General features: G+C 33.5%; 1 protein-coding gene and 1 pseudogene across 1 annotated transcript in view; both read right to left on the reverse strand.

Annotated features, from left to right (window-relative positions):
- The window catches only part of SPEF2 (sperm flagellar 2), a 374,057-nt gene that overhangs the window by 28,142 nt on the left and 320,844 nt on the right, over nt 1-25,071 (reverse strand). Inside the window, 1 exon segment of the mRNA XM_074206967.1 lies at nt 12,137-12,229. Coding sequence (XP_074063068.1) covers nt 12,137-12,229 — 93 coding nt within the window.
- LOC141501754 (cyclin-dependent kinase 2-associated protein 1 pseudogene) lies at nt 13,481-14,170 on the reverse strand (annotated as a pseudogene).

A 25,071-nucleotide genomic window follows, 5' to 3' on the forward strand; every position in this document is an offset into this window, starting at 1 on the left:
ATAGGGTTAAATGACTTGCCCAAGGTCACACAGCTAGGCAATTATTAAGCATCTGAGGCTGGATTTGAACTTCAGTACTCCTGACTCCAGGGCCGGTGCCCTATTCACTGTGCCACCTAGCTGCCCCTAACTATTTTTCCTTTCATTGTAGTTGCATTAATTTTGTTTTGCAAAAGCTTTTCATTTTATGTAAGCAAAAGCATCTCCTGTGATTCTCTTTACTTTCTATTTGATCAAGCACTCATCCCTTTTCAATAGTAGTAGAAATTATTTCCTTATACTGTCTTTTAATTGGTTATTTTATATGACATTTTAAAGGTAACTTTTCTAAAGCACTTGACTTTAGTTTAGAAGATACATAGTTGGCACTAATGCTTGTTTCCTTTCTTCCCCTTCCTAATTTAATCTTCCACATAACTACTTGGAAAGTATTTTGGCAAAAGCTGGAAGATGTTGGTCCAAAGCTAATAATCAGTGTATTTCATTTTTCCCCAGTTTTTCTTAAGAAGTGAATCCTGGGGCAGCTAGGTGGCACAGTGGATAGGGCACCGGTCCTGGAGTCAGGAGTACCTGAGTTCAAATCCAGCCTCAGATGCTTAATAACTGCCTAGCTGTGTGACCATGGACAAGCCACTTAACCCCATTGCCTTGCATAAAAAAGAAGTAAATCCTAACCCTATTATTTATTGAACACTATCCCACTATATTCTTTTGCTTCTGAATTTTGTGTCTTTAATCTACTACATTGATCAGTTTTTCTATTTTTTAACTGAGTATTAAATAATCTTGAGGATGATTATTTTTCCTAGCTCTATAAAACAACATTTTAGTGGTATTATTATTATTATTATGATAGGACAAAACCAAATTAATCTAGTTAGTGTTGTTATTTTTACTATGTTGTCATTGTACAATTAGACCAATTAATTTCCCTCTATTTATGTTTATTTTCATAAATGCCATTTTAAGTTGTATTCATATAATTCCTGAGCATGACAGAACCTCAAATACCTTATACATTCTATATAAAGGTTAAATGGATTTTCTAACTCTTTCTGAAGTATTTTCTTAGTAATATACATAAAAGATGGTTTGTTTAGATTTTGTATCTTGTATTATACTGAAGTTATTTTTCTTGTACCTCTGGATTTTTCTAAGGTGAATGATCCTATAACCTACAAAAGCAAAACTTTTTCCCTCTTTGAATGCTTTTACTACTTATATTAACTTTTTCTTACTTTATTGACATATTTGACAGCTATAGAACTATTAAAGGGAAAAGAAAATAAATGCTTATTAAGCATTCATTATTGCTAAGTATTCTGTTAAGTGTTTCCTAATATTATCTCATTCGATGTTCCCAGGAGGCATGTTATTATTGTCTTCATTTTACATCTGAAAAAATTGAAGCAAGAACTTGTGACTTGCTAAGGGTGAAACAGCTAATGAATGTTTCAGACTGAATTTGAAATTCAATGCTTCCTGACTCCAGGTCCAAAACTTTATCCACCATACTCCCTATCTATCTCAAAACTAAAAGTGATGATCATAACTATCCTAGTTTTTCTTTGACCTTACTGGAAAAGACTCTATTGTGTCTCTATTACATATAATGCTGACTCAGTTTTAGATTGATTCTATTTATCATATTAAGAAAATTGTTCATTTATTGCTATTTTAATATTGTTAAAGATAAATGTTATATTTTGTCAAAAGTTTTTTAAATCTATTTATGTAATCATATTATTGATATTATTGTTATTAGCATGGTTTATTATGTTTATAATTTTCCTAATATTGAACCAATCTTCCAATCTCAATATAAATCCAAAATAGTCATAATAGACAATATTTTAAATGAGTTGCCGCAGTCTCTTTGCTCATATTTCATTCAATATTTTTCATCAATAATTTTTAGGGATATTGTCTGTAGTTTTCTTTTCCTTCCTTCTTCTCAGTTTAGATAGCAAGACTATATTTTGTTTTCAAGAAGGAAGTATTGAGAAATACTTAGAAAGCACAGATTCTAACACAGAGAAATCTAGCACTTCTGAGGAGAATATGAATTGGTCTCCAGCCCAGAAAGATTTCCTTGAAGAAATCAGGAAGCTATTTAGAAATAAATTGGAAAAATTGGAAAAAGAAACTCAAGAGAAAATTAACACCTTGCAAGAGAAAATTAGCATCTCGCAACAAGAAAACAAATCCTTAGAAAATACAATTGGACAAATACAAAATGGGAATGATGCTCTCAAATCTTCAATTGAGCAAATGCACAAAGAAAATGATTTTATCAAAACTACACTTGGGCAAATGGAAAATTACTTCAAAAAATAGAATTGACCAATTAGGAAAAGATTTGCAAAAGGTAAATGAAGAAAATTCTTCTCTAAAAAAAGAATGGAATCTGTGAAAACTAACTTCATGAGACAACAAGATTCTATTAAATAAACCCAAAAGATCAAAAAAAATTAAGAAAATGTAAAATACTTTATCCACAAAACCAGTGACATCAAGAATAGATTGAGGTGAAATAACCTAAGAATTATTGGTCTTCCTGAAAACATTGAAGAGAAAATTTTTAACTTAATATTATAGGATTTTAGTGTTGGAAAACAGACCTGATATCATGGAACCAGAGGGTAAAATAGTAAGAATACATTGATTCACTCCAGAAAGGGATCCTAAAATGAAAACACCAAGGAATACTGTGATCAAATTCCAGAACTAGCAAATAAGAGAGAAAATCCTACAAGCAGCCAGAAAGAAACAATTTAAATGCCAAGGAGCCACAGTAAGGATTATATAGGACCTGGTTGCATCAACATTAAGGGAATGAAGGACCTGGAATGAGATATTCCAAAGAGCAAGGGAGTTTGGAATGCAGCCAAAAATCCACTATATATAAGGTAAAACTGAACCTTCTCTTCCAGGAGAAAAGATAAGACAGTTAATGAAATGGGAGACTTCCAACATTTCCTGATGAAAAGACCAGAGGTAAATAGAAAATTTGGACATCAAACAGGAGACTCAAGAGACACATGAAAAGGTTAGAAAGGGGGGAGTTCAAGAAAAAAAATTGCTATCCAATAAGATGAAACTGGTTACATCCCCACCTGGGAGAAAGATTCTTATAACTCTTGAGAATTAGAACTCTATTAGAGAGAGAATATACTTAGCCAGAAGTGATGGACACTCATGACTTTTGTGTGATTCAGATAGAATGATTTAAAAAATACCTTCATAAAAGGGGGACAGTAATGAGATGAGAGGTTGGAGGAGATTGAATTGGGCAAATCTCATTAAATTAAGAGGAACAAAGGACCTATTCCAATAGAGGGGAAGAAGGGAGGAGGTGAGAACCACCTGAATCTTACTCTCATCAGATTGGGCTTAAAGTAAATATACATACTCACTTAAGAAAATTATTTTACCTTTCAAGTATTAAAAGGGGAAAAGGGGAACTAAGAGAAGGGTCAAGGAAAAGGGGAAAGAAAAGGGAGGGACCTTGGATATAGGAGGGCAATTACACCAAAGGTGGTGGTATTCAGAAACAAAATACTGGGGAATATAGATAAAGTGAAAAAAGAGGAAAAATACAAACAGAGGGACGATAGTATGGAGGGCAATAAAGAGTTAGTAATTATAACTTTGAATGTGAATGGGATGAACACCTCCTTAAAATGTAAGCGAATAGCAGAGTGGATCAAAAACCAGAATCCTATAATATGCTGCTTACAAGAAACTCATTTGAAGCAGAGAGATACATAGAGAGTAAAGGTAAAGGAGTAAAATATATTTTGCTTCAGCTGAAGTGAAAAAAGCAAGTGTAGCAATCCGTATCTCAGACAAAGCAGCTGCAAAAATAGATCTAATTAAAAGAGATAAGGAAGGAAACTATATCCTCCTAAAAGGTGCAAGAGAAAATAAAGTGATTTCAATACTGAATATGTATGCACCCAATGGGATAGCATCCAAATTATTAGAGGAGAAGCTGAAAGAACAATAGGAAGATGCAGACAGCAAAACTCTACTAGTGGGAGACCTCAACCTCCTGCTCTCAGATTTAGATAAATCAAATCATAAAATAAACAAGAAAGAAGTTATGGAGGCAAATAGATTGTTAGAAAACCAGGACATGATAAACTTATGAAGGAAACTGTATAGGGACAGAAAGGAATTTATATTTTTTTCTGCAGTACATAATTAATTGCAGAAAGGCAGAAATAGTGAATACATCTTTCTCAGTTCACAATGCAATAAAATTCTCATGCAATAGGAGATATAGAGCCCATACTAATTGGAAACTAAATAACCTCATTTTAAAGAATGAGTGGATCAAGCAACAAATTATAGAAAGAATTAATTATTTCATCCTAGATAATGACAATAATGAAACAAGATACCAAAATCTATGAGATATATTTGAGGTACTTGTCAGGGGATATATTATATCTTTAAATGCTTACATGATTAAATTAGAGAAAGAGGAAATCAATGAATTAAATATACAACTAAAATTATAGAAAGAACAAATTAAAAAAACCCCAATTAAATACCAAATTAAAAATTCTAAAAATTAAAGGAGAAATTAATAAAATAGAAATCAAGTGAACTATTGAACTAATAAATAAAACAAAGATTTGGTTTTATGAAAAAACCAACAAAATGGATAAACTTCTGATCAATTTGATTAAAAAAAAGAAAGAAGGGGTGGCTAGGTGGCACAGCAGATAGAGCACCAGCCCTGGAGTCAGTAGTACCTGAGTTAAAATCCGGCCTCAGACACTTAATAATTACCTAGTTGTGTGGCCTTGGGCAAGCCACCCCATTTTCCTTGCAAAAAAAAACTAAAAAAAAGAAAGAAAGAAGAAAAACAAATTGCTAGTATCATATACGAAAAAGATGACTCGCTAGAAATGAGGAGGAAATTTAAAAAAATAATTAGGAATTATTTTTCCCAACTCTATGCCAACAGTGAAATGGATAAATATTTCCAAAAATATAAGTTTCATGGGTTAAATGTTTCTTTGGTGTTTGTCAAGTTCAGAACAAAAACAAAATTTAAATTTACAAAAAAATGTTGTTCTCATATTGTGAACAGATCAGTTAATATCCTAAATAAGGTTATTCATTTGATAGAAAGAAAGAAACTACCTTAATGGTAAATACATAACTATATGAAAGTAAATATGTAAATAACACTATTTCAGAAAAAAAAATTTCAATAATCCATTATTGAACTCCTTAAGGAAAAATCTCCAGGGCCGGATGGATTCATAAGTGAATTCTATCAAACATTTAAGGACCAATTGGTTCCAATTCTATATAGACTCTTTGGAAAACTAGGTGAAGATGGAACTCTGTCTAACTCTTTCCATGACACCAGAAAGAGTTAAAAAAGAGGAAGAAAATTATAGATCTATCTCCTGATGAACATAGATGCAAAATCTTAAATAAAATCTTAGCAAAATGATTACAAGTTATCACTAAGATAATACATTATGACCAAGTAGGATTTATCCAAGGAATACATGATTGGTTCAATATTAGGAAAATTGTTAGTATAATTAATTATATCAATAATAGTCCTATCAGAAATCATATGATTATATCAATAGATGCTAAAAAGCTTTTGGCAAAATGCCACATCCATTCCTATTAAAAACACTAGAGAGTGTAGGACTAAATGGATTGTTCCTTAGAATAATAAGCAGTATCTATCTGAAATCATCAGCAAGCATTATATGCAATGGGGATAGGCTAGAGGCATTCCTAATAAGATTGGGGTGAAACAAGGATGCCCATTTTCACCACTACTATTCAATATCATATTAGAAATGTTATCTTCATCAATAAGAGAAGAAAAAGAAATTGAAGCAATTACAATTGGGAAGGAACAGACAAAACTCTCAGTCTTTGTAGATGCCATGATGGTATAACTAGAGAATTCCAAAAAATCATCTTAAAAAACTACTAGAAATAAGTAGCAACTTTAGCAAAGTTACAGGATATAACATAAATGCTCATAAATCTTCAACAGTTCTATATTTGAATAGCAAGATGCAGCAGAAAGAGCTAGAAAGAGAAATCCCATTCAAAGTAACTTCAGACAATATAAAATACCTGGGAGTCTACCTTCTAAGGCAGACTCAGAAACTTTTTGAAAGCAATTACAAAACACTTATCACACAAATAAAATCATATTTAAATAACTGGGCAAATATCACCTGCTCATGGATAGGTTTAGCTAACATAATAAAAATGACAATTCTACCAATATTAAACTACTTGGTTAGTGTCCTACCTATCAAAATTCCAAAAAAATACTTTAATGAGTTAGAAAAATTGTAAATAAATTCATATGGAGTATTAAAAAGTTGAGAATTTCTAGAGATTTAATGAAAAAAAAGTGAAAAAGGTCCCTTAGCCCTACCAAATCTAAAATTATATTATATAGCATGAATCATCAAAACTGTTTGCTATTGGGTAAGAAATAGAGTGGTGGGTGAGTGGAATAAGACTAGGTGAAATAGCAGGTAATGATTATAGTAATCTGCTATTTTATAAACCAAAAGAGGCCAGCTATTTGGATAAAAATTCTCTCTTTGATAAAACCTATTGGAAAAATTGGAACTTAGAATGGCAGAAACTTGGATTAGATCAACACTTCACACCCTATACCAAGATAAGATCAATATGGATACAGGATTTAGACATAAAAAAACAATATTATAAGTAAACTAGGAGATCAAGGAATAGTTTACCTGTCAGATCTATGGTAAGGGAAACAACACATGACCAAGGAAGATATGGAGAACATCATTAAAAAACAAAGTAAACAATTTTGATTACATTAAATTAAAAAGCTTTTGCACAGACAAAAAGACTGTAACCAAGATCAAAAGAAATGTAGTAAATTGGTTAATAAATTTTACAACTATTATTTCTGGCAAAGGATTTATTTCTAAGATATACAGAGAACTGAGGCAAATTTTCAACAAAACAAGCCATTCCCCAATTGACAAATAGTCAAAGGATATGCAAAGGCAATTTACAGCTGAGGAAATCAAAGTGATCCATAGAACTATAAAAAATTGCTCTAAATCACTGCTTATTAGAGAAATGCAAATTAAAGAATCTCTGAGCTACAACCTCACACTTCTCAGACTGACCAATATGGCCAGAAAAGACAATGATCAATTTTGGAAGGGATGTGGGAAATCTGGGACACTAATACATTATTGGTGGAGTTGTGAACTCATCCAACCTTTTTTGGAGAGCAATTTAGAATTATTTCCAAAAGGCAACAAAAATGTGAATACCCTTTGATCTGGCAATAACACTACTGGGTCTATACCCTGAAGAGATCATGAAAAAGGGTAAAAACATCACTTGTACAAAAATATTCACAAACAGCCATGTTTGTGGTGGCAAAGAATTGGAAATTAAGTGAATGTCCTTCAATTGGGGAATAGCTTAAGAAATTATGGTATATGTATGTAATGGAACACTATGGTTCTATTAGAAACCAGTAGGGATGGGAATTCAGGGAAGCCTGGAAGCATTTGCATGACCTGATGCTGAGTGAGATGAGCAGAACCAGAAGAACATTGTATACCCTAACAGCAACATGGGGATGATGATTATCCTTGATGGACTGACTCATTCCATCAGTGCAACAATCAGGGACAATTTGGGGCTATCTGTGATGGAGAATACTATCCATATACAGAAAAAGAATTGTGGAGTTTGAACAAAGACCAAAGACTATTACTTTTAATTAAAAAAAGACTATTATGTTATTATGTAATTTTGCTCTTTCTTATATTTTTATTTTTCTTCCTTAAGGATATGATTTCTATCTCACCACATTCAACTTGTATCAATATATACCATGGAAACAATGTAAAGACTAACAGATGATTTTTTGTGGGGGGTGGGGGAGGGAAGCAAAATTAGGTGAAAAATTATAAAATTCAAAAGAAAAAAAACTTTCTAAAAAGAAAAAAAGAAGGAATGTAGTAAGAAACATTTTATTTCTATATTTACAATTAGTTTACATAATATTATAATTGTGTACAGTTTTAATGTTTGTTAGAATCTCTGGAAGAATTGTTCATTCAGTACTTGCTCAATTTTTTTCCTGATATTTCTCTATTTTTTGTTTTGTTGCTTTATCCTATGCTCTTTTAATTATTAAGCTATTTTATTTTGGTTATTAATAATTAACTTATTTAATTTGGCTAATTTCTTGGGTGAATTAGTTTCTAACAATTTTCTTTATTTCTCTATAATTTTTAAAGAAATCTATTTCATTCTTGATATTGATTTTTCCATTAAAATCTGAATAGCAAGATTTATATATTGTGTTAATTTTTCAAAAATTAGATTGCACATTTTTTCTTTCAATTTTGTTCATCTCCAATTTTCAGAATCCATTTTTGTAGTTAGTTGGGGATTTTTGATATGCTGTTTTTCTAGTTTCTTGGTTGCATAGTTTATTCAGTGATCTGCTCTTTCCCCCCTTTTTTAAATAAAGGGTGTTTAGTGATATAAATTTTTCCAAGGGACACTAATTATATCTTGAAAATTTTAGTATATTGATTTCTTATTTTCTTCAATGTAATGATCTCATGTTTCTGTGTTCTATGATGAAGGATTTTTGAAATTTAATTATTTAGTATCCATACACATTTGAAACATATTTTCAAGGAATATTTATTGATTTCATATTTATTATAGAATAATCAGCAATAGTTGCATTTAATATTTCTATTTTTCTGCATTTGTTCATGAAGTTTTTATGCCCTTCCACATGCTTAATTTGTTTGATGATTTGTCATTTATAGCTTAGGAAGATACAGACTTCTTTCTTTTCCCCATTCAGCAATTGCCAGAAACATTTCATATGTAACTTTTTAAAAGGTCCATTCAGATCCTGAAATTTCATATTTATCTTTTTTTGTTACAATTATCCAAGTCTTAATGGGGTACTCTAAAGTCTTCAATTATTGCATTTTGATATACCTTTCTATAATTTATGAAAATTTTCTTTTAGATACTTATTTGCTATATTACCTGATGCACATATATTTAAGTATTAGATTATTTCATTGTCTATGGTGCCTTTAAGTTTAATGTGATTTTATTTTCACTATGGTGAGTTTTACTATTGCTATGTCCAAAATCATGTTTACTAGCCCTGATTTTTTGAGTTCTCATGAGGTATATAGTACATTCCATTCTAGCATCTCATTTAAATTCTAATGGATCTTTCTGTTTTAGTGAATTACTTATAAATAGAATTGGATTGTTTTTGAATCCATTTCCCTATCTTGTTTTATTTTACAAGTGGGTTCACTTCATTCATGATCATGGTTACCTTTTTCCTCTCTTCTTATCCTCCTCTTTACAGAGACAATGATGAAAGAAAAGGAATGTGATCTATTTATACTTTTTTCCATTTTGATCCTCCTTTTACTATCTAACCTCTGAAGTTAAAGCTTAAATTCCCTTTATTCATTATCACCTCTCTTTAACCTTCCTTTCCTCTTTCTCCATCTATGCTTTTTTCTGAGTTGAAATAAATGTATTGTTATTACAAAGTCTTTGGGTTTTAAACTGTCTGATGCTGATAATAATTTCAATGATGCTTATTCCCTCAATTCCCTTCTCCATATTTATATACTTTCCCCCATATTTGCTGTAATTATTAGAAATATTATATTTGACTTCCTTCCCTTCCTTTTTCTTTCTTCTATTTATATATATGTATATATACATTATATATCTATATCTATATCTATCTATCTATCTATCTATCTATCTATATATATATATATAAACCTACTATATCATGACTTCCATGTCAGCATATCAAAGTTTCAATTCTGTCAATAAACATTTACTAAGTATTTACTATGTGCCAAGCACTATACTAAGCACTAGAAATAAGTAACTTAAAATTTCAAGGAACAGGGGGAAGCTGAAAAGGAAAAGAGGTAGGTACTCAGCATAGCAGCATGATAGCAAAATATAGAAGAAATGAAGAGAGAGCCAGCTTGAGTGCCCTTATTAAGTGATAGTCCTCCTTAATTAAGAGGACGAGCTCCAGGAACAGGGAGCATTGAATAAGCATGAATTTCAGGATTGAAAGAATCTTTCAGGGCAATGAAGTTCATGGGGCATGAAAGAGAAGTTCAAAGGAAAGCAGCTGGGTGGGAAAATCTAGTCTTTTCAACAGAATTGCTTAAAAGTTTCCTATTCCAGTAGTTTGATTTTCCCACCTCAACATGATTATACTAAATATTCCAGTGAATGTTATTTGTGGTTGGACCCTTCATATCTTTGCCTTTTGTAATCTTGTATTCCAAAGTATTTTCTCTTTTATGGTAGCTGCTGACAAGTCTTGTGTGACTTTGATTCTTTTTCATCTAAATATTTTTCTTGCTCTTTGAGATATTTTTTCTTTGACTTGGAAATTCTTAAATTTGACCAACATTTCTTAGAGTTTTCACATTTACTTTTAGGAGGTAGCTGGTAGATTATTCTATTTTCACCTTTCTATCTAGTTCTAATCAGTTTTCATTTGTGAATTTCTTGAAAACATTATCAAGACAACTTTTTACTACGTTTCAGAATCCAGCAATTTTTAAATGATCTCTCACTGTTTTGTTTATAAGTTATTTTTGATAGGTGCTTCACATTTTCTTTTATTTTTCCGACTTTTGATTTTATTATTTATTCTTATGACTTTACCTTTTCAGCTTCAGTTGATGATTTGTGATTTTGTTTAATGGCAATGCCCTTCTCAATCTTATGCTTTTGAGTATGCTGTTTGGTTTTGCATTTGATTTATTAGGCTTCTTCCAAAGATTTCTATCTCTACTGGTGGTTCTGGGATCCAAATGATGGCAGACTTCACTGTTTTTAGTGAAAGTTCCGTGATCTTCCAGTTTCTCTGCAAATTTCTTAGTCAGTTATGTGGTTATCTTTTTGCGTAGTGCTTGATTGGATGAAGAGTTTACTAATGATCATCTTTCAACATCATATCATTTTTAGATCATTTCTAGAGTATGGAGCAGCTCTAAGAAAGTTTTATAGATGACATATGTGTATATATGCACACACACATATTTTTTAAAAAAACATTCTCGATATATTTTGACCTACTCTCATTCAGTGAGGATTCACTTATAACAAGGAAGAATAATTAAGCATGAATAGCAACACTCCATAATCAATGTCTTCCCTGATGCTTCCCCACCATTTCTAAGGAAAGGATGGACAGATAATTCCTCACTTTTCTCTGGTACCAAATTTCTTTACTATAATTCTGTAAAAGTTTACTTTATCATTGCCTTCTTTTCAGCTACATTTTTCTATTTCTATGGAGTTCTATTAGTATTCCAAATATATTATTTTCCTGGTTCTGCTTATTTTATTTTTTATCATTTTGTAACAACCCTTTCATGTTTTTTTCTGAATTTATAATATACTAATATTTAATTGCATTTTTCTGTTTATTCATTCTCCAATTAGGCAGCTAGGTGATGCAGTGTGTAGAGCATGTCCCTGTAGTCAGAGAACTGGAGTTCCTATCTAGTTTCAGACACTTGGCACATACTAGCTGTGTGACTTTGGGCAAGTCACTTAATATTGATTGCTCCCATCCAGAGCCCTCTTCAGCTGTCCTGATTCATATCTAACCACTGGATGAGATGGCTCTAGAGGAGAAAGTGAGACTGGGAATTTAGCATAACACCCTCTTTCTCAAATCCAATTCATGAGTTTGTCAAGGCATCACTTCCCTGATGTCATGGTCTTCTTTTAGAATGAAGAACAAACATTCTCCAATTGATGGGCTTCCATTTTGTTTCCAGGTTTTGCTTGTTTGCTGGTTTCTGGGTTTTTTTTTTCTATCACTAAAGTTACAACAGAGATAATAAAGGTTCACACGACTAAGGTAGTTGTTAGAAACTGAGCTAAAACCTGTGTTTCCCAAATTATAGCTTAAGCTCTAATTAAGAAAAATGTTATGGAAACCTCAAGATGTCACATATATTAGCAATACATCTAAAATTATTTTCAAGAGCATTGTAATAGTCAATTCTTTTAAAATTTCAATAATTACCTTTATTAGATGCTCTGGTCTATTATATGGCAAAGGTTCATGTGGGTCTTCTGGAGTTTTGATATCTATATCACCTGTAAACCACAAACCAACCTATAAAATAAACAAAAGAAATTAAATTATTTTTAAAATTATTTTTCATTTAGCAGAATTTTTTCTAAGTGAATCAATATCATTTATCTGTATTAGGAATCATTATGTGTAACTTAAATGATAGTTCTTTTTTGATATTTTTGTTTGAAGTAATGACACATAAAGTTTTGTACAATGAGAAGAGTCAGAAAACCTAGATTAAGCAAGGTGGCATAGTGAATAGAATGCTAAGCCTGAGTTCAAATTTGAACTGGGATACTTAGTAGTTGTTGAATCCAAGGCAAGTCATTTCATCTTTGCCTGCCTGCCTTTCATCATGTATAAAATGGGGCTAAAAAAAGCAGCATTGTTGTTAGGATCAATTGAGATCATATTTGAAAAGAACAGGTTAAGTACTATATGTTATTTATTTTTATTACTATTATTCTGTTCATACCACTTAATACTTTAATGCCTTTGGGCAAGGTATTTAACTTCTCTGTGTTTCACTTTCAGTAACTGTTTAAAAAAGAAGGGAAGATGTTCTTAAGATCTCTTCCAACTCTTAATCTATTATCCTTTATAATTATGTTTGAATATATTTTGCTAAATGGTACTCCTATTATCACTGAATAATCTTATTTACTTTTTTGCTTTCTGAAATTAGTGGGCAACATTTCCTATCTTAATTTACTATTTATTCTTCTCTATATTTTTCTTAGCACTCTTTATTCTCTATCCACATGTTACTAATATTCTTAGACCATCAGTGACTTAGAATTTCTAAATTCATTGTCTTTTTTTTTTAAACCCTCATTACTGAGCCTGGTAGTATTTGGCATTGTTTATTGTTCAAAATTCTGGGACAGGACACTCTCTTGTATTTCTTCTTTCTTTTTTTTTTTTGATACAAATTGTTAATGAAAATAAGCTTATTACATCAAGTAATAAATACATACAAAGATGCACATAACAGTTTTAGTCATTTATCCAGATTTTTTAAATCATTCTATGGCAAACTCAAGATCTGAAATCTACAGTTTGTCTGAAAAGTAACTGTGGGTTCTTCATTTTTTAGTAGGGTGATCAATCATCTGTATTTGTAACTCATGCATTTTAAATTGACTTCAAAGCAGGAACAATCATGCAAAACCTCACACACCAAAACCAAAACCAAAACAAACCCACATTCTTTATTTTTTAAAGCAGGGATCATCATGTAGCCCTAACTGGGAGATACCCAACTGTCAGGGTATGTCAACACAATTGGCATTGATTTGTGAAAAAAATCTTTAAAGAGTTATTGGAGATTCTGGAAAAGGTGCAAAGAATGATATTTAGGTGGGTGGTTTTAAGTGTATTCAAAGGAAGAAAATCCAAGATTGGGGTTAAGTTAGCAGGGCAGTAGAGTTGGCAGCAACAGAAGCAGAATTTTCTACATGCATGGTCTGAACTCAATATTTTAAAAAAAAGTGACCTAGGTTGCTAACTACATATAATGGAAATCTTAACTGCAAAATGACCTCCTATTCTTACAGACTGTGGTGGGGATGGGAAGAAGAGAAGGGGAAAGAACCCAAACTTTTGGACCATTCAACAGAAGAGATTGATATGAATGTTTTGAAAGTCACCAGAGGAATAAGGGTTAGTCTTTCTTCTTCACAAAGAAATGGAAAACTTTGGAAGTGAAGTGGGAGGCTAGGATCTTGCATTGCATTCAGTCTCTGCCAGGCATTCCCGGACTAATCCTCGAGCATGAATGATGCCTCGTTTTAGCCTCTCCATGGCACTTTTGCTCCCTGCATATGTGGGTCTGATCTCTTTCCCTAGCTCCTCGATGATAGCTACAAGTTCTGCATATTGGCTTTGTGGTACCTGGCTGCTCCCTGAACCCTGGGTATAGCCCAGAGATGGGGGTCCATCGTCATTGATCAGCTGCCGATACTGGGTAGATGCCTCCATGCTGGCGGGAGGAGAGTGGACACTCCCAGCCGGGGGCAGGGGGGCGCCCAAGGTGGGCTTGTAGGACGTGCCGGCGGCTCGGCGGCCCTGGCAAAGACAGCTGTCACTCGGCGGGAACCCCGCGACACGGCCCAGCGGCCCCCAGTGGCCCGGCCGGCCCCGCCGCAAACTTTGGAGTGGCCGCGGCCGGCGTATTTCTTCTTTCTTAATTACTCCTTTTCTAAAACATTCATATACTCTTCTCTCTCCTCTGAGAAAGATTGGTGCTATCTGAGGTGAAGTTTTTGGTACATAAGACTCTTTCTGTAGCTGATCTCTCCCTTAGCAATCTCATTTATTCCCACTATTTCAGTCTTCACCTCCAAATACAAGGTGAATTCCAAGACTATATTTTAAGCCCTGATAACTTCTAGACTCCAGTTTTATATTTCTGTTGAATCTTGATTTTTTAATTTTCACATTAGTAGTTATTTAAAAGTCAAGACAATTGAAATCAAATTCATCTCCCTCACCTCATTCCACCAATGACCAACTGCCCTTTCTGACTTATTTCTACTATTGACACCTCCCATTCTGCTGCTTTTTTCCCCAGTAACCCTGGGTCATCTTGGACTTTTCCTTCTTCAACCTAGTCAGTTAATCAAAATGTCTTCCCATTTTTGCTTTCAAAATGTCTACTACATTCATTTCTTTTTTTGTTCTATTTGCACTGGCACCATGCCATTTTATAACTTTATTCTTTATCATTGGGAGAGTACCTTAGATTGCAAACAAACTTATTTTCTTTCAAAATCTCTCTGAATAGCAGAACAAGAGTAATCTTTTAAAACATTTCTTTCAGAAATTTGAGTACAAAACTTTTTTTCTTGAAATTTTCTAATTATCATGTATCATGGGCTTCTACTTATGGTGAGTTGTTTTTGTCTATTCACCCTACTATCCTTTAAAGTTCTAAATTTGGGGGATAAAATAATTTTTAAATACCCTCGTATCAAGGCTATTTATATACCATTATAATAGATTTTGTGTTTAATTTTTTATTTTTCTAATTACATGCTATGAAGGTTTTTCAACATTTATCCACTTGCATATTTTTAAGTTATACTTTTTTCTACTCCCTCCTTTACCACACATGGGCAAAAAGTCTGGTGAAAATTTACAATAGTCTTAATAAATATGTGTTGAAGGAACAAATAAAAGTTCAGTTTAAGACACAAACTTTAGAATAATTAAAGGAGGCTTCAGATATCATTTAGTTCAACCTCCTGATGATTTGAAGCTGCCTAAACTGAGTTTCACTGAGTGAATTGCCTTGACCAAGTTCTCACAGGTAGTTTGTGACAGTTATAATTTATTTCTTTTTGTTTTATTGGCAAGGTAATGGGGTTAAGTGACTTGCCCAAGGTCACACAGCTAGGTAATCATTAAGTGTCTGGGGTCAGATTTGAACTCAGGTCCTCTTGACTCCAGGGCTGGTGCTCTATCCACTGGGTCACCTAGCTTTCCCCAGAGTTATGATTTAAACCCAGACCTGTCTACTACCCTAGAGGTGTCAACCTCAAATAGAAATGGGACCTTTAAACTATACAAAGGATCCTTAGTTTTAAAGTCAATCATTATATTGTATAAAATATATTGTTTTTAATCAATTTTTAAAAATATTTTTCAATTATATTTTAATGTAGTTTGACCACATTAGAGAGAGCTGAGACATATGTCTGTACTAAACCATGTTGACAGATGCTGAATTTAGGCTGTTGATACTCAGATAGTTGGAAATGTAGGACAACCTCTGTGTAAAGGTATGAATAGAAAAATTTACTTGAAAGATCATTTGCATAGAGATGACTGAAACCTTGGGAGTAGAGGAGAGAGCAAGGAGAGGGCAGAGAGAGAGAGAGAGAGAGAGAGAGAGAGAGAGAGAGAGAGAGAGAGAGAGAGAACTAAGACTGGAACTTAGAGGCAACCAACAATTAAAGAGTAGAATAAGTATGAGAAGTGTTCATTATTATGTATCTTGCTGCTTTTACTTCCCTATCACCTAGCCACTTCTTAACCCTTGGCAACATAGCTTCCATTCTTTTAATTTTATTGTTCAAACTCTCTCCAAAGTGAAAGTTTAATGAAAATGAAATGATCATTCGCAGTTTATCTTCTTTGATCTCCTCTAGGTTATTGGACATGGAGGTTCATCCATTTCTTCTGGATCCCTTCTTTTCCCTTGCCTTTTGTGTAAACTTTCTGTGAACTAGACAATGAAGATGGAGGAAAGAGAAAGGATAATGATCTGAGGTGTTGTCAGGATCAAGAGAAATGTTAAAAGGAAGAGGCCTGAGCACTTTTAGACTAAGAAAAGGAAGGAATGAGAGAGAGACAGAGAGACAGAGATAGACATAGAATCAGAGAAAGACAGAGAGAAACAGGGATAGACAGAATCAACATAAGAGATAAAATGAGAGAGAGAAAGAAAAGGTTGAAGAAAGGAGAGGAGAGACAGGGCAGGATTAAGATGTGTGCAGATGTGCAAAGGGGTACAGATCAAAGATACAGATTATGGAAAAAGTTAGTTTTAGCATGGAGAAGGGAAATCTCTTCCTCTGAGATTAGAGGGAAAGAGGAGAAAGAATCAGAGGAAGAGAGGAGAAGAATTGAGGAGAATGAGAGTGAGGTAGAAGAGCTAGTTGATGACTTGAGAAGAGTAGATTGTTTGTAGCTGATGTGAGGACTGTCAAGTTTTTCTGGGAAGATTTCCCTGGCTCTTATAGCTCCCCCAAAGATCTCTCACCTCTGAATTCCAATGTAACTTAGAATCAATAACACACATTACCTATTTAGTTTTATAATGCCATTTGAGGGCAGAATTTATATTTTAATCTGCTGCCTCATTATGCAGCACAAGTGAACCTTGATTCCAAATCAGGAGGGCATAAGCTCTGCCAAGTTCTAGAAATCAGAAAAGACTTAGCAGATGCATCTAACAATGAACTGGACTGTGCCTGGCTTGGTTCTAATTACCACTACCTGAGTTCAAAGGGCTCATCACAGGGTAATGATTCTTTTGCTCCTTGGAACTTAAAACTACTTGTAGGGCTTCAACTCATATTGGTAGAGGAGTTTCATATCAGTGAAGCTATTGATCTCTTACTACATTGATCTCATCACATAAAAGATATTCATTGAATATTTGTGGATGGATTCCTAGTTATTGATACCTTTCAGAATGTACAACTTCTACCAGTTTGCCCCCTCTTCAAGATCAAGAATACTTCTAGTCTGGTTCCATGCTCTCTCCTTTCTTATTAGACCAATCTGTCTCTGGCTTTTGATGTGAATTTTAGTGAGAATCAATTGAACCTAAGGGGGAACTGCATCAAAGGACTGGTTTTACCTGTCAATAAGTTATGGAGAATTGCGTAGAGAATAGTTATTTTTGGTTCTGGATATAAGGCAGAAAAGTAGCTTAGGTCTTAGATTGGGACGGGCTATACAACCTTACTCAAAAGAAACTGCAGCCTCAAGAAACTTCTTTATGATTTTAGGATAAGAAGCCTGAAGAATTATTCACAGTGTGCCTTAGTGCCTTATAATAATAATAGCTAATAATGATATAATTCTTGTTTTGTGGTAGGCCCTGTGCTGGGTTTTACATTTATTATTTCATTTGATCCTCATCCAAACCCCAAGAGATATGTATTATTATTAGCCTCATTTTATGCATGAGGATTCTAAGGCAAACAGAGGTTAAGTGACTTGCCTAGGATTACTCATTTACTTGCTAGTATTTAAGTCCACTTTTGAATTCAGTTCTTCCTTCCACTACACTACCTAGCTACTGTAGACATGAGGGTCTATCAAACATACTTTTTTTTAAGGTTTTTTGCAAGGCAAAGGGGTTAAGTGGTTTGCCCAAGGCCACACAGCTAGGCAGTTACTAAGTGTCTGAGACCGGATTTGAACCCAGGTACTCCTGACTCTAGGGCCGGTGCTTTATCCACTGCGCCACCTAGCTTCCCATAAACATGCTTTCTAATCTACCAGTCATTTTCAAATTCTTTAATAATCTTGTATTTTTCTTATTTATGAAAAGTACAAATTAAATCTTTGAATATAAAACTTAAGGAAGCACATTAGAAAATAATTGATCCAAGTAGAAAACTCAATTAAATAACAAGTATTTCTAAAGTATATACTACCTGGACTATTTGTGCCTGACCTCTGGTAGAGCATTCCAAGCTCATTTTGGTCCCATTACCCACAGTCAGACACATCATGCCTTGTCTCTAACATAGTAATGTCATTTTGGTCTTCTTTGATAATGAAAGACAAGAACTAAGCAACCAACCAACTAACCACCTATTATGTGTCAGGCACTCCTTTTACTAAGTAATGGAGAAAAAGAAGAAATGGTTTTTGCTTATAAGTAGCTTAGATTTTATTGGTAGAAAGACATGCATTTATGTAAAATAAAATGTAAAATATTTATGAATATGTAAAAAAGTTTGTCACAGGCCATCATCTTCATAATACCTCTCCTAATCCCCTTTGCTGCTAGTGCAGCCTCCCCAAATGTTGATTAGCTTTTCTTTTTTACATATTTGAAAAGAGGCTTAAGTTAGGGGAGCAGATACATTCCAGTCATGAGTAACTGAATTGTTCCCTGCCTGGAAGGGAATATAGTATAAAGAGCAAGGAAAAATAAATTGGAATTAGATTGTGAAGAGCTTTAGAATTTGAAAGAAGACATAATATGGATCCACTAGAGTTTATTGAGGAGGGAAGTGTCCTATAATCAGCCAGCTCTGTGTTTTAAAAATGCTATTTGGAGGATTAGAGGAGGGAGAGCCTTTTGTCCAGGACACCAATTAGGAGGTTCCTGGTTCCTGGTTATTCATGCCTTTCAGAATGTACAACTTCTATCAATTTGCCCCAAGAGCAAGAGTACATCAATTCTGCATTCATACTCTTGTCTTTCCCATTCTAAAGTATAGGGGAGGTCTAAGAGACAGAGCATGAGGAGAGGGGGGTGGGGGACAAGGTAGAAGGGCCAGGAGATAAAGCCTTGAAAAATAAGCAATGTTAGTTAGAAACAAAATGAGTGTCAATTGTAGTTGCATAAAAATCAGCATTTGCAGAACTAAGTAGGTAAGGGTTCAAATTGATAAGGGAGGCTAAGTCAACCACATCCTGTTTTACTTGATTATTACATGATTACTTTTTTTAAATATGGAAATATCTTGAGCTCTGTCTCTAAAATATGACCATACTATCTTAAAGTCCTACTTTTTCATATAGAACATAATGCAAACCTTGTATCCTGGAACTTCTGACTCATTAACCCTATAATTATGCTGACTGACAAATATGAGTCAGTAATTTTACAACAAAAAATTTTCTGGGAGTAAAAACCATGACTTGTGATAAAGGATAGCACATGAGAGTTGAAGCATAGCTCCAAGCAAATTTGAAGGAACATTTTCTTGTTATATTTCTTAATTGTTGAGCCCCACATATACAAGTGCCTTCATCTGATTTCAAAAGTTCTACATGTTATTATACCTTGTAGTCAGAATCTCTAATTTGCTGCTGTGGTAAATCTACAGTAATACAACAACAAATAATAAGATAAAGAAAACCCAACAGTCAAGCAATCGGTACATCTGGGCAAGGTCCTGATTAAAGATGGCAATATGTATCTGATGAAATACTTTATTCATCTATCTATACTTATGTAATTATCTATTTATTTATTTATATAATTTATTTATTTTTCACTTATTTATTTCATAGTTTCTATATTAGGATTTTCATACATTATGCCTGGTGGCATTCCACATTTTCCCTCTCTAAGTCTATTTATTTGAATTAGAATTTAAACAAACTACAAATTGCCTGAGCTCTGCAAAATCCAGTAAAGGATCCTCATATCATCTTCAGCAGTCAATGGTCTGAATTAAACAAAGATTTCTGTGTACTTATGGACTGTAGGAGATGTGAAAATCTCTAGGAATCAAAAGAGATTATTTTAGGTAATTTAGTTCAACCTTTTGTTCAATGCAGAAGTCACTTTTTATTCTCATGAGCTCAGGGCAGGACTAGATCTCAGGAACCATGTTGATAGCCCAGCAGCTCTGTTAACTTTCTTATGGCAATTCCCTGGTAGGTTGCATAAGGTAACAATAATTTCCAAGGGCCTCTTTTCTAGAAGGAGTCCCTTATAGTAAAGTCATTGGTTAGGAGCAAATAGTCCTTTCTGAATAGTTGGAGTGAAGATGTCTCTAAATTTGCACATCTCACATTTCCTTTGAGCTACTAAAATTCTGCTTTGCTCATAGAGCCCAGTGCTGTTTTTGAAGCAGGTGTGGCATATGGGGTACACTGTGCTAGACAGTTCTGTACCAGTGTCCCCCATGTTTCACAATTCATGATTGAGACCTTGTATAACTTCTTCTGACCTTCATCTGAGTGAAAATGTATTTGATATTTGAACAACCTATTGGAGCTGCACTCTGCAGTAGAGTTCAAATGCTTGATAGTTCAGCTCAGGAAGGAACCTCATTTGTCCAGGACCTTATCTCACCAGGTGATCTTAGAATCTTCCTAAGATAATTAAATAGAAGCAATTTATTTTCCTGACAAGGTGCTGGCATAATGTATAGGTTTTGCAGGTATACAAAAATGAGGACAGCACAATGGCTCTGTAGAACTTCAGTTTGGTAGGCAGTCAAATATCTCCTTTCTCCTACACTTTCTTTTGAGATCCCCCAAACACTGAGGTAGCTCTTACAATGCAAACCCCATCATCCATGTCTACATACCTGGCAAATATGCTGCCAAGATAAGTGAATTTAACCACAATTTTCAAAATTTCTTCATTTGCTGTAATTGATGGTTCCATGTATGTATGTATGATGTGATTCTGGGTGATGTAGATCCTCTTTTGCTGTAGTTTTTTTTAGTGGTATCTGTCAGGCCAAAATTAATACAAGTGGCAGAGAATCTGTTCATACTCTGTTGCATCTTAACCTCAAGGTTTGCAGTGAATTCAGCATCATCAATGAACAGAAAGTCATGTTCCAACTCTCCCTTCACTTAAGTCTTAGCTTGTAACCATTTTAAATTAAATATGGTATGGTATCTGACCCTGATGCCCTTTTCATCTACATCAGAGGCATTCAACAACATTGTTGAAAGCATCATGCTAATTGGGAGCAAGCACATACTCCTACTTCACTACACTGATGACTAGGAAACTGTGAGATCATTGTCCATAATCCAGAACTTGTGTAAGCATAACTTTGTGAAACTATTGTATGATACTAATGACTTCTGGGCAATCAAATTTTGCAGTGATCTTCCACAAGCCCCTAGGAATGAACCTATCAAAGGCCTTGGTGAGATCATCAAGCATTAAGTACAAACCTCTGTTCTGCTCCAGGAATTTCTCTGGGCAACAAATCCCATATCAACCATTCCTTAATTCTTTCTAAAGTTACATGACTCTTGGGTAGATAACTATTTTCCAGATGAAGGACCAACCTATGAAAGAGTACTCTAGCAAGAATCTTTTTTCTTAAATAGTATTTCATTTTTTCCAATTACATATAAAGATAATTTTTAAAATTCATTTTTAAAATATAATTTTGAGATCCAAATTTTCTCTTTCCTCCCTCAGATTGTAAGCAATTTTGAAATAAGTTATATATAATATAAAATCTATTTCCATATTAGCCATGTTGTATAAAAAGAAATAGTTTACAAAATAAAAAACCATGAAAAACAAAAAGTGAAAATGTAAGCTTGGATTTGCAATCAGACAACTTTCTTTGGACGTGAATGGCATTTTCTATCATGAATCATTTAGAATTATTTTAGATCATTATATTACTGAGAAGAGCTCAGTCAATCATAGTTTTTCACTGCACAATGTTACTGATACTCTGTCCAGTGTTCCTCTGGTTCTGCTAATTTCACTTTGCATCAGTTCATTTGTCTTTCCAAGTTTTTGCTGAAATCTGTTTATTATCCTTATAGCACAATATTCCATTACATTCATATTCTTTACTTTCTTTAGCTGTTCCAAATTGATGGGCAACTCCTCAATTTTCAGTTTTTTGTTTAGCAAGAATCTTACTGGCATTGACTAAGAAAAAGGCCTTTCAGTGATTGTCTCAGGGACAACCTATTTCCTTCTCCTTTATAGAGATGGACAATGGAGGCATCCTTGAACTCCTAGAGGATAACCACCTCTTGTCATTTAACTTGGAAGATTTTAGTCAGCTTTTATATGAGCAATGAATCTTCTGCCTTTTAATTCTCAGCTGGAACAGAATCGGTATCAGAAGGTTTGCTACAAGAGAGAAGCCTAATAACATTAAAAACTTCTTCAATTAGAAGTTTGACTAGATAGGGATTGACTTCAAGTTGAGGTAAACAATCAGTGACTTCAGCTTTGGTTGATGATAGTCTATTGAGAATGCTATGGCAGTGTTTAAGCCATCTTTCCAGGATCATATCCTTATCATTAATCAACATGGCTCCATCAGTGTTGACTAGCTGAGATGTAACATAGGATCTTTGACCCATAAATAAGATTTCAAAGCATGAGGAAAGCATTTTGGGTTGTTACTATTAATAAAAAACTGAATTTCATTTGCCTTCTTATTAAACCAAGAATCTTGTATCTTTTTAATCTTTGTACTTTTACTTTTGATGAAGTTCAATGCTGTCTTCTTAGAGATGGACAAATTATCCTGCTGACAAATCCTTTGAAGTTCTCTTTTTTGGACAGCCAAAAGTACTCAGGAAAATAATTTCATTCTATCTCCCTTTAAAATAATTTTTAGATGGTATTGAAGGATTTCAAAGGAGTTCAGAATAACTATTTTCTTTTTACTACCTTTTGAAAGACATTCATTATTTAATCATCTCATGTCACTGGTTTACTTTACTTTCAAAATCTATTGACTCATTAATGTCTTTATAGCAAATGAATGAATGATACTATCTTCAAGTTATCATCCTTTATATTTGCAAGATGTTTAAATAGATCTAGCATGAAAGTTTGCTGCTTAGTTGCAAAAGTAGAGAGAAAGTTATTACTTTCTTATTAACCGATTTTTAAAAGTCAGTGAATGAATGCTTTATAATCATTTGAGGGGTCCATTAAATATACTATGATCTTGAATTACAAATAAAGAAATTGAAAATTCTTTTTTGTACTTTGGATTTGTTGGGTTTTTTTGTTATCAGTTCTGTTATATTTATTGTTAAAAACACATTACATTTTTTTCCTTGCAAAGAAACAGAAGAATTTACTGAAAGCTAAATGCTAAAGGAAACAAAGTTATTATTTGTTTCAGTACCATAGGGAGGATGACTTTCTATTAAAATATTGAACATCCAGTTTTCAATAGAAATCTAATCCTTGGTTAGCGCAGTGCTGATTTTAGTTCAACAATTTTCTAAATATAGAGAGTTCTTGTCTATATCTTTTTTTTTCTTTTCAAGTTTGTGCAAAATGATGCTCAGACTGGGGTTTTATGTTAAGGGACATGTACTATATGGTTAGAGTCCTCCATTTTCTTACTATTTGGAGTCAAAGATTCACTTCAAAAATTGCCTTATTTAGAAAGTAAAGGGGGTATCAACCCAAAAAGCTATTGACCCAATGGCTGCATTAGGGAAGTCATTTTTACTGTTAATGGATGTTTTCCAAAATGTGATTTGGCTGTGGGAAGAGTAATTTTCTTCATCCAAATGAAATTTATTCTGATAAGCGAAATATGCATGAGGACATCAAAGCAAGTTCCCTAAAGGATATTATGGATGTTGGATATTAGTTGAAGGGAAAGAAATGTGAATCTTTTGGGTTAGTAAGACAAACCTCTTATAGACCATCACACTATTATAAATACAGCATTTCACTGAAATCCCCATATATCTTTGGAGACCTTGTGGATGAAGTGAACCAGTGAAATGAACAAATTAGTGAATCTGATCAGTATTGACAGCCAGATTAAAAAAACTCATGATCTTGCTTGTGTGTAGACTTAGACTATAATCATAAAGAGACTTTCAGAGTTAAAATGGTATAAAAAAACTAAATAATGTGATCAGTTCACACAGTTCCCAGGGGAATAAGATACGGAAACCAGGCTGACTCAGACCAGGGTTCCCAAACACAGGAGATGAATCAAACATCAGAAAGAGGAAGCAAACAGTTATAATTAGGGTTAGGAGAATCTAATCATTATATTCTAATGCATGTGGTAATGACAGTAGCTATTGTGCTCCTGGGAAAATTTGACATAAAGATGACTTATTTGGTCCTTTTCCTTTTAATCCTTCCTTTGTAATAACACTGTTAAAATTTAATTATTTTTGTCATGACAACTCCTACCACTATGCTCAAAAACCTTCAATGACTTCCTACTTTCTGAATCATTCTTTCTGGCTTTCAGTCTTCATGATTTGGCCCTACCTTATTTTCTACTTCTCCAAAATATGAATGCTCCTTTTTCTATTTTTTTAAATATTCTATGAACACACTATGCTCATTCTTGTTTTTTTAGCTTTTGTTCAAGTTTTCTTGCCTCAAATGCCTTTCCCTCTTTTCCTCCAGTTCTACAAATCCTACTCCCTATAGATCAAAGCTGAGCGTAAACCTACCTTCCTCCATGAAGCTTTTCCAAACTCCTCCAGATGGGACTGATGTTTTTATGAACTCCTACTGATGTTCAGTACCATATAGTTGTATACTTCCCTACATCATCTGCCACTTTCTTTGTCTTGTCTCCCCAATTAGATTGTAATTTACTTAAGGAGGAACCAAGTTTCCATTTTCTAAATAGTTAATAGAATTCAACACATACAATATCAATCCATTCATTCATCTGCCATGG

Source organism: Macrotis lagotis, chromosome X, assembly GCF_037893015.1.
Source record: "Macrotis lagotis isolate mMagLag1 chromosome X, bilby.v1.9.chrom.fasta, whole genome shotgun sequence".
Classification (NCBI taxonomy): Eukaryota; Metazoa; Chordata; class Mammalia; order Peramelemorphia; family Peramelidae; genus Macrotis; species Macrotis lagotis.